The 11,532-nt window shown below is 40.4% G+C and overlaps 1 protein-coding gene across 1 annotated transcript in view; it reads right to left on the reverse strand.

The window, feature by feature from the left end:
• The window catches only part of LOC139411275 (cardiomyopathy associated 5), a 64,672-nt gene extending 58,495 nt beyond the window's left edge, over positions 1-6,177 (reverse strand). The window contains exon 1 of the mRNA XM_071157342.1: positions 5,732-6,177. Within this exon, the coding sequence (XP_071013443.1) occupies positions 5,732-5,829 (98 nt within the window). The 5' untranslated portion in view covers positions 5,830-6,177. The remainder of the gene's footprint in view (positions 1-5,731) is intronic.
• Positions 6,178-11,532: the final 5,355 nt, after the last annotated feature.

The following is an 11,532-nucleotide window of genomic DNA, read 5'->3' on the forward strand; positions in this document are numbered from 1 at the left end:
TCTTTAAAATAGATGGCCAGCTGAGGCAAAATGGTGTTTCCATCTGTCTGAGCTGATCTCAGTCCAGCTTTCAACTTAGTCTTGAAAGTTGTAATAGTAGAATGCACAAGGTGCAATTTCGAAATCGGTCATCAGTTTTCCTCTTGTCATGTCAGTCATTGAATACCTTAGAGAGCTATTTATAACTTGGCAGAAACGTCCAGATCAACTAACCCATGTCAGCTAACGTTTTTTAGCTAGGCTTTCAGAGATTTAAGTACTTTCCAGAAGTTTGCTGGATTCCTACTATTCTGACATACACAGTTCAAGAAGTACAGTATGTTGACTTTGCTTTCCAAACCAAAGACAGACATCTACAGTGCCTTCAGAAGTATTCACACCACTTGACTTTTTCCACATTTTGTTGTGTTACAGCCTGAATTTAAAATTGATTACATAGAGACGTTTTGTTACTGGCCTACACACAATATGCCATCATGTCAAAGTGGAAATATGTTTTTCAAAAGTTTTACAAATCAATTAAAAATTAAAAGCTGAAATGTCTTGAGTAAATAAATATTCAACCCCTTTGTTATGGCAAGCCTAAATAAGTTCAGGAGTAAAACTGTGCTTAACAAGTCACATAAGTTGCATAATGACTACCTCATATTTGTACCCCACAAATACAATTATCTGTAAGTTCCCTCAATCGAGCAGTGAATTTCAAATGCAGATTCAACCACAAAGATCAGGGAGGTTTTTCAATGCCTCACAAAGAAAAGCACCTATTGGTACATGGGTAAAAAAAAAAAAGCAGACATTGAATATCCCTTTGAGTATGGTGACGTTATTAATTACACTCTGGATGGCGTTTCAATACACCCAGTCACTACAAAGATACAGGCATCCTTCCTAGCTGTGTTGGAGAAAACTGAGGATGGATCAACAACATTGTAGTTACTCCACAATACTAACCTAATTTACAGAGTGAAAAGAAGGAAGTTGAACAGAATAAAAAATATTCCAAAGCATGCATCCTGTTTACAACAAGACACTAAAGTAACACTGCAAAAAATGTGGCAAAGCAATTAACTTTTTGTCCTGAAAACAAAGAGTTATATTTGGGGCAAATCCAATACATCAGTGAGTACCACTCTCCGTATTTTCAATCATAGTGGTGGCTGCTCCATGTTATGGGTATGCTTGTAATTGTTAAGGACTGGGGAGTTCTTTAGGATAAAAAAGAAACGGAATGGGGCTGAGTAAAGGAAAAATCCTATTGGAAAACCTTGTTCAGTCTGCTTTCCATCAGACGAGAGATGAATTCACCTTTCAGCAGCACAATAATCTACAACACAAGGCCAAATCTACATGTATGTATGATTGTGTATGACTGTCTATAGGACTGCCAGTCATACATGGTATCAGTCAATTTAGCCTTAGCTCAAGCAAAATGTATTTCCTGTAATTTTTCGTTAAATGTATGCATGCTTATCTACAATTGTTGAACAGAGAAGCAAAACAATGTAGGTCCTGATCCGAGTCAGATGACACAATCCCCGAGTCACACAACCCCAGATCAGACATGAAATGTTGATAATTCAAATGCCCAAAATGTCTCTTTGTAATAATCCGTGGGCAGGATTTAGGTAGCTTATCATCTCTTATGCAGGCAATGGGACAATGTTCACTGAGCTCATTAGCAAAGATTCCATTGGCAGTATATTTAGGAGGGCATTTGTTAGAATAATATCTAAAAGAGTACATTCTTTAGGGTGTTTAAAGTTGGGGAGAGTTGGTTTGCTTATCAGCCGAGTTAGAGTTAGGCTGAAATATATTTTTACTGAGCTGTCTGACACTGGCATCAACCAATCCAGATTAAAATGACCCAATATGAATAATTAAGATTTAGCATAGTAGGACAGTAATTCAGACAATTTGCTCAGGGCCCGGTTCAGACAAAATTTACGGCATTCCTACGCATTTCTCAGTAATTGGTATTCAGACTTACCTTATGCAGGTGCATATCAGGCTTAGCAGGTGTGGTTCCCCTGCACGCACTGAATAAATGTAATTCAACCCCTGAAAACCCTCCCACTTACACATTTTCTTGTAGAGTTGTGTTCAATATGGTTTTCAGTACATGTATCTAAAGCCATCCCTTTAAATTTGGTGTACCTTTAATTTGAATCCAGTCTTTGTGAACAGTGCGCCAGGGTCTAGGTTTAAGCTGCTACAGTATGGCATGCATTCCATTATGATTCAAATAGGCTACATGTCCCAAATTAATTTGTTAGCCTAATATGATCCACTAATGCTAGCAATCCTTAGGAACAAAGGCTACTGATAGTGGCTAATATTTAACATGATACACATTGTAAAAAATACATTGAAAAGTCTGGCCGTATACTGTAATTAAACATTATAGAAATTATTATAAATCAACTTGGTATGTTTGGTGCTATACTGTAATTTGCACATGACTACAGAAGCTATGGCTCTCCAAACTTCATCCCTGCAAGATTATAAGGCCATCATTTCATAAACGTCACTGTGGAAAAGGTTGATATATTGATATGCTTCAGTTTGCTGCCATATGACTAGTTACACATTTGTCTCCTGCAATCATAAGGTAAAATAAATCTAAACAATAGTCATTTATATTTACAATCCCCTTATCCAAACGGCTTACTCATTTACCTACAGTAGCTCTTATCAATTTGTAAATTACAGTGCATGAAAAATGGTGCTATTTATATCGGGAAAAATAAAGTAGATGTCGACCTTATTCATCCTTTCATCGCGCGTGAAATTGTTGGAATTATGAGGAAATTAAGTTGAGGTCCGGATACGGCGTATCCGTAGACACACCGCCGCCATACTTCATTTCACTTTGCTCTCCACCCCAAAAGAATAACACGCTATTCTCATGCCTAAGTTCAAGATCAGAATACACGTAGAGAGAAAAGTGCATAAAAAGGGAATGCCATTCCATTTATGCGTGCATAACTCTGGTCGTAATTCCCGCCTTAGAGCACAAGGCAGAGCCGAGGGAGGGAGATAAATTCCCACTAGTGTCAGCTGGGCTTTATTACCAAGGCCTACATTCAAGATTAGACATTGACATTGCGTAGGGAAACGTTTAAGCTGCCCTTTACGAATATGACGACATCCCCACCTTTGTCAAATCTGTACACATTATAACCAGTCAGAGACACATCAGTATTCGACATAGACTTTATTAACCAAGACTCAGTAATAATAGGAATGTCAGTATTGGTTTGAGAGACCAGAGTTACATTAAAATCTATTTTCAAAATCAAACTTCTGGGATTTAAGTCAATCAAATCAGCAAGAGTAGAGCAGGCCGGTGCTCAGGGTTGGAATATGGCCTAGTGGTTAGAGCGTTGGACTAGTAACTGGAAGGTTGCAAGTTCAAACCCCCGAGCTGACAAGGTACAAATCTGTCGTTCTGCCCCTGAACAGGCAGTTGACCCACTGTTCCTAGGCCGTCATTGAAAATAAGACTTTGTTCTTAACTGACTTGCCTAGTTAAATAAAGGTCAAAAATAAATAAATATCCATTGCAGTGTGGAATGCAGCCTAGTTGTATTTACACCATCCCAGCAGATATCTTCAAAAAATAACTATGCTCTTTGCTTTTCCGAGCATGCACTTAATTTAATTGAGACCGGTAATGAATTGGCCTTGTCAAGCATCATTCTAATGTTCTTCAGTAGAGGGTGCTAGTGGTCTTAAGTCCCAAACACACACTGTATAGTCTTTTGCAATTGTAATGGTATTGAGTTGGGTTGGGTTTAATGGTAAATGTCACAAATCACACTGCATATAGAGCTTTTTCTAATAATGTTATTGGAAATATAAGACTGCCTTGCAAGTATTACAATTGTATTACAATTGTAATATTTTATTAGGGTTGTTAGAACCTTTTAGTCGCTAGCCCATTTCTCCAACAAAGTTTTAGTCTTGTAGAAAAGGTTCATTGCATCATAGGGATAGCCCTCTCAGAAGGCTGCCTTGTTGGACTATTCAAGGAATGTTGGGTTGAAGCATTAAGTTGCTAAGAGAAAGACAAAATGAATTTATTTCATGAAGGAATGACTTGAATTGTGAGGATGACCACGCAATTTATCTACCATGAGCAAAATGTATTGGTTTTCTACCCGAAGTTGCAAAGGAAATGTGATCCATTTAATAAAAACAAGGGGCCAGCAAAATGTCTGGCAGCATAGCAGGAACAGCAGCATTTAGTGGTCAATACCTGATATTTTCACACTAATTTATGGTAAAAAATTGCAAGACTTCAATTTCAAATTTCTCAGAACAGAGGAAAATAACCATCACCAAATTCACAAAGAACACATTACATAGTATGAAGAAACAATACTACAAACTGCATATTCATACTACTTGTCAGACAGAGATCTTATAATGTATTCTGGTTGTTGGGGTGGGATTGAAGTGAGGGGTTTGTGGGTGGTTTTTGAGTATTGTATTGGATTCCTCATGTCTTACTCATTTGTAGGAAGACGTTTGGTCCAAATCGGATGTTGGGTGCTATATTTATTGAATATATCCTTTAAACTTAAATGGACAATTTGGGTGCAATCAATTTTATACATTTTTCTGAGATTAAATACAATTTCAACAAAATAAGGTTTCGGGAATGTCAATCTTACCAGTTTATAATTACAAAAACGATTTCAGAACAATGGTGGGTGTCATGGCTTGCTGAAATGACATGGAACGACTCAAATGGTATGACACTTATGGGATGATTTAGAATTTTGTGCAGTAGTATTTACTGATAGCCAGAAACAGTGAACACAATTGCACAAATGTATTTTATGATTAAAACAACGTGTTAATATTCTGTGAACAAAACAATGAACTTTGTACTATTCACTGATGAGGTCTAAGATATGTGGTCTAAGATATGTATTTGAGCATTTGATCATTGCTGTTATGCTATAGATACGTTTCAAAACAGATCTAAAAATTGCTTGTACGCGATTGAGAAAAACTGTATAACAAATGATCCTATATGCACTGAGCACTCGCTCTGTCCAATAGTAGATCAAAACTGGGAAGGCTAGTGTCCCCGAACATCATCGTGACTGGAGCTGCGGGACAACTATCTATGTAGCTACAGTAGCAATATTCAGGATAACCTAATTAGAGAGTAAAGCACTAAACTGTGTGATAGTGTAAGGCCTAGATTCAATTAGATCAAGTGTTAACTGGTGATCACTGACACCCGCATACTGATGTTTTGGTGGTGTCTGAGATGTAACTGCATGGGAGTTGTCAAACCGGTGAGCAGCTGCTCTTGATCATTGTCACAAAGCCACACAGTTCAGAATGAGAAAATGTAGGCTATATAGAAATAATGATGCTCAAATTGAAAATCATTAAACAAAGTAATTAAGGTTTTCTATCAGTCTAAATCGCTTTCCAGTGTTCGAACTTGTAAACAAGCCTGCATACGATTTCTCGTAATGTGACTCTGTGCAGCCATTGGCAATGTCCGCTTTAGGTATAATGACAGGAGTCGCTTGTGGATTTGACAGCTCTAACGCAGTTTCACCTCCGACATGACCAAAATAATAGCTATACGGATGTCGGCTAAAGCGGATCTTAATTAATAGAGCACTAATTGTCCTAGTGTTGTAGTGTGTGTGTGTTCCAGAGCACAGTAAGACAGTGAAGCACTTAGCTGAAATTCAAGCACCTGTTCCTGAGTTCCTCCACGTCGTCTTCATCCTCCTGAACGACGGCCTCTGGCAACTCATGCTCCTGTAATTCCGTCAAAGCCATATCAGACTCCATTTTTGTAGTTTATAGCAGGTTCCTTTAGCAGGTTTCAGTATTTTTCCGTAGTTCCTGATGTTTTCTAAAGTTTCTTGTTATTTTTCTGTTGGTATCTGACCCTCTTAGAGGATTGGAGTCCCTCTTCCTATTTGTGTCATTCCAAGCTGGGAGCTATTCGCCTGACTCAGCTAGCACTGGAAATAGACTGACAGAGAGGGACAGAGCGAGACAGGAGAGGGCTAAGGGAAAGGGAGAGAGGGGAGGGGAGAGAGATGGAGAGAATATATAGGCTGAAAGAGAGGGACAGAGGGGTGAGGAGTGTGAGACAGGGCACTGTGTCTTTCTGCCCCCTGCGTTTCAGTCTGTGGACCTACAACAACACCCTCAGACAGAGACATGTCACTCACTGCAACAACTGTTCCCTAAGATACAGTGCCTACATTATCTAAAGCTGTGCAAGTTTGCTCCCTGTGTGGAACAACACAGAGGGAATTATAAATCAATGTCCTCCAAATGGTGGGACCTGGTTAGAAACATGACATGGTCATAACACTAAAATAGCTTTAAGTGGGTCACAGTGCCACAGTGTTCTAGTGGCAGCATGGATCAGGGTCAGTGTGAGTTTAAAGGGATAGTGCGAGCATGCTAGCTGTTCTGGGAGACTTCCAGGCATTGCGCTAACGCTAGTTAGCAATGGCTCGCAAAACTATTTTTTAACTTCCTTCAACTACACTCAGAGATATACAAATGGTATCTCTAAAGAAGGAATAAGTGCTAAAATGTGTTAGCCTTCCCGGACAAAAATAAAAAGGTGAAATCAGGTGACTTTTTTTGTCTTTTAAAGTTGCACTATGCAGAAATCGCTCCGCCATTTCCTGGTGGCTAAAACTTTAATAGTTTGCCTAATTTCAGTTTATGTTACAAAATAAACTAATATTGTGTTGATAATCATTGTACCATCTAAACCGCTGTGAAATATATTTTTCATAACCAAAAATATTTTTGTTTCAGCTGTTTAAAGCTAATGTACGAAAAACCAAAAGTAAAAGATGCAAAAACAAAACTTAAGAACAGGAAGCAAAGAAATAGCTTGTTAGACTTACTTTCAAGTAGAATGATAGATCTATAACACACATTTCTATGTGAATAAAAAATCAAATTGGAGTGCCGTTTCCCAATGTTCTTGAACTTTCATTTGAAAGTTCATCGGACTCTGGGTAAGTGGAAAAAGGCCTTACCCTTTTACACTTGTGGGAATTGGCCTATAAGGATAGGGCTACATTGAAATGTTTCTCACAGAAGAAAAATGAAAAGCATATGCTCAAATGCATACATATAAGCATGGTAGCAAATGAAAGGGAACCGTTTGGAGATTATGGGAAAATTGATCACAACAGTTCATCTGACAAGACTGAATCAAAACGTTACACTGTTGATTTTATGTATATTTGACATTTACTGTACTTTAACACATCTGTTGACCATCTGAAAATACTCTGGATACATTCAGTAATATAAGAATATTGTGGGTTTGGGTGAGAAGACTAACTGGTGTCTCCAAGTGGCCAGACACCTCTCCAAAGTGTGCACAGTTCCTAAGTAATTTCAAGGCACTTTCAAGGCACTCTCCTAGCTGTGCCGTTGAGGAACTAGATCAAGCACACTTGTAGTTGCTTTGTTTGGAACACAACCCTGCATCCCCGCCATCACACAATTGTTGTTATTGTTGACGCAATCCCAAAAACGGACCATTATAAATCACAATCTGGTTCAGGTGGGCATCAGTGGACAGGCTGTGTGAAGGCAAAACTTCTGAAAGGATGGCGTATAGGACCATCACGGGAGAGAACAGAGGCAGCTGCTGTCTGTGTTGTGCTTTTTCTCCAAGTTGTAAAAAGCTGAAACAAATTATGAAACCAGCTGCCAAGCGATTGAAAACCGAAATTCTGGCGTTTTTTCTGAGTAAAGACAGTGTGTCTATGAAAGCGGATGACTAAACATGTCAGCTACTACAGTGACTGAAATGACTGCAACACTTAACAAAGAGCTGCAGTTAGTTTCAGAATAGGTGGCAAGGAATACGTCAGTCGTAAATATTTCAAAAACTAAAAGCATTGTATTTGGTACAAATCTTTCACTAAACCCTAAATCTCAACTAATTCTTGTAATGAACAATGAGGAAATTAAGAAAGTTGTGGTGACTAAACTGCTTGGAGTAACCCTGGATTGTAAAACTGTCATGGTCCAAACATATTGATCCAACAGTAGCTAAGATGGGTCGAAGTCTCTCCATAATAAATCACTGCTCTTCCTTAACAGCACTATCAACAAGCCAGGTCCATTTGTCGCACTTGGACTACTTTTCAGTCGTGTGGTCAGGTGCCACAAAGAGGGACTTAGGAAAATTGCAATTGACTCAGAACAGGGCAGCACGGCTGGCCCTTAAATTTACACTGAGCGCTAACATTAATAATATGCATGTCAATCTCTCCTGGCTCAAAGTGGAGGAGAGATTGACTTCATCACTACTTGTATTTGTGAGAAGTATTGACATGTTGAATGCACCGAGCTGTCTGTTTGAGCTACTGGCACACAGCTCGAACGCCCATGCATACCCCACAAGACATGCCACCAGATGTCTCTTCACAGTCCCCAAGTCCAGAACAGACTATCGGAGGTGCACATTACTACATATAGCCATGACTACATGGAACTCTATTCCACATCAAGTAACTCATGCAAGCAGTAAAATTCGATTTAATAAACAGATAAAAATACACCTTATGGAACAGTTGGAAAATGTGAAGCAACACAAACATAGGCTCAGATACATGCATATACACACACGATAGCATATGTACTAAACTCAGCAAAAAAAGAAATGTCCCTTTTTCAGGACCCTGTCTTTCAAAGATAATTCGTAAAAATCCAAATAACTTTGCAGATCTTCATTGTAAAGGGTTTAACCACTGTTTCCCATGCTTGTTCAATTAACAATAAAAAATTAATGAACATGCACCTGTGGAATGGTCATTAAGACACTAACAGCTTACAGACTGTAGGCAATTAATAAGGTCACAGTTATGAAAACTTAGGACAGTAAAGAGGTATTTTTACAGACTCGGAAAAACACCAAAAGAAAGATGACCAGGGTCCCTGCTCATCTGCGTGAACGTGCCTTAGGCATGCTGCAAGGAGGCATGAGGACTGCTGATATGGCCAGGGCAATAAATTGCTATGTCCGTACTGTGAGACGCCAAAAACAGCGCTACAGGGAGACAAGACGGACAGCTGACAGTCCTCGCAGTGGCAGACCACGTGTAACAACATCGGCATAGGATCGGTACATCCGAACATCACACCTGCGGGGCAGGTACAGGATGGCAACAACAACTGCCGGAGTTACACCAGGAACGCACAATCCCTCCATCAGTGCTCAGACTGTCCGCAATAGGCTGAGAGAGGCTGGACTGAGGGCTTGTAGGCCTGTTGTAAGGCAGGTCCTCACCAAACATCACCGGCAACAACGTCTCCTATGGGCACAAACCCACCATCGCTGGACCAGACAGGACTGGCAAAAAGTGCTCTTCACTGACGAGTCGTGGTTTTGTCTCACCAGGGGTGATGTTCGGATTCGCGTTTGTTGTTGAAGGAATGAGTGTTACACCAAGGCCTGTACTCTGGAGCAGGATCGATTTGGAGGTGGAGGGTTCGACATGGTCTGGGGCGGTGTGTCACAGCATCATCGGACTGAGCTTGTTGTCATCGCAGGCAATCTCAACACTGTGCGTTACAGGGAAGACATCCTCCTCCCTCATGTGGTACCCTTCCTGCAGGCTCATCCTGACATGACCCTCCAGCATGACAATGCCGTCAGCCATATTGCTCGTTCTGTGCGTGATTTCCTGCAAGAAAGGAATGTCAATGTTCTGCCTTGGCCAGCGAAGAGCCCAGATCTCAATCCCATTGAGCATGTCTGGGACCTGGTGGATCGGAGGGTGAGGGCTAGGGCCATTACCCCCAGAAATGTCCGGGAACTTGCAGGTGCCTTGGTGGAAGAGTGGGGTAACATCTCACAGCAAGAACTGGCATATCTGGTGCAGTCCATGAGGAGGAGATGCACTGCAGTACTTAGTATCTGGTGTGGCCACCAGCTGCATTGACTGTTACTTTTGATTTTGACCCCCCCTTTGTTACGGGACACATTATTCCATTTCTGTTAGTCACATCTCTGTGGAACTTGTTCAGTTTATGTCTCAGTTGTTGAAACTTGTTATGTTCATACAAATATTTACACATGTTAAGTTAGCTGAAAATAAACGCAGTTGATAGTGAGGATGTTTTTCTTTTTGCTGAGTTTATATACACATGTACACATGGATTTTGTGTTGTAGATATGTGGTAGTAGAGTTGGAGCCTGAGGGCACACAATGTGTTGTGAATGTATTGTAATGTTTTTAAAATTGTATAACTGCCTTAATTTTGCCCGACCCCAGGAAGAGTTGCTGCTGCCTTGGGATCCATAATAAATACACATTTGAAAGCTTGTTCTATTGCCAACATGACTAGGTAAGTTATAAAATAAGATCTTTGTGTTAGCTTTTCACAGTGCAATTCAGAGAAACAGAGCGCCATTTTGGTGCGCATAGAAAGGAGTCATGCATGCATTCAGGTGTGTGTTCCGAGGCAAATTTTCTTCATAAGACAAACATAGTTCAGGGTATGACGCCATGTCATCTAGTAATTGTACATCAAACAAAGTGATCATAAACATTGACTGCATATGAGTTTTGTGATATGGAAATGTGAAGTGCAAATTTGGACTCTTGGGTGTTTGGCATCAAAGTGGTATTAATTATAATCCTCAATGTATCATCTTTCAAAATATATGGAACAAAAATATAATTGCAACATCCCTCTTAGTGAGCATTTCTCCTTTGCCAAGATAATCCATCCACCTAACAGGTGTGGCATATCAAGAAACTGATTAAACAGCATGAACATAACACAGGTGCAGGTTGTGCTGGGGACAATAAAAGGCCACTCTAAAATGTGCAGTTTTGTCGCACAACACAATGCCACAAATGTCTCAAGTTTTGAGAAAGTGTGCAACTAGCATGATTACTGCAGGATTGTCCACCAGAACTGTTGCCAGAGAATGAAATGTTAATTTCTCTACCATAAGCCACCTCCAACGTCATTTTAGATAATTTGGCAGTACATCCAATCTGCCTCACAACCGCAGACCATGTGTAACCACACCAGCCCAGGACCTTAACATCTGACTTCTTCACCTGTGGGATCATCTGAGACCAGCCACCCGGACAGCTGATGAAACTGTGGGTTTGCACAACTGAAGAGTTTCTGCACAAACTGTCAGAAACCTTCTCAGGGAAGCTCATCTGCGTGCTCGTCATCCTCACCAGGGTCTTGACCTGACTGCAGTCCGGCATCGTAAACGACTTCAGCGAGAAAATGCTCACCTTTGATGGCCACTGGCACGCTGGAGAAGTGTGCTCTTCATGGATGAATCCCGTATTTAAATGTACTGAGCAGATGACAGACAGCATGTATGGAGTTGTGTGGGGGAGCGGTTTGCTGATGTCAACGTTGTGACACAGAGTGCCCCATGGTGGCTTGGGGTTTTGGTATGGGCAGGCATCAGCTACGGACAACGAACACATTTTATTGATGGCAATTTGAATGCAGACACCGTGACGA

Source organism: Oncorhynchus clarkii, chromosome 6, assembly GCF_045791955.1.
Source record: "Oncorhynchus clarkii lewisi isolate Uvic-CL-2024 chromosome 6, UVic_Ocla_1.0, whole genome shotgun sequence".
Lineage (NCBI taxonomy): Eukaryota > Metazoa > Chordata > Actinopteri > Salmoniformes > Salmonidae > Oncorhynchus > Oncorhynchus clarkii.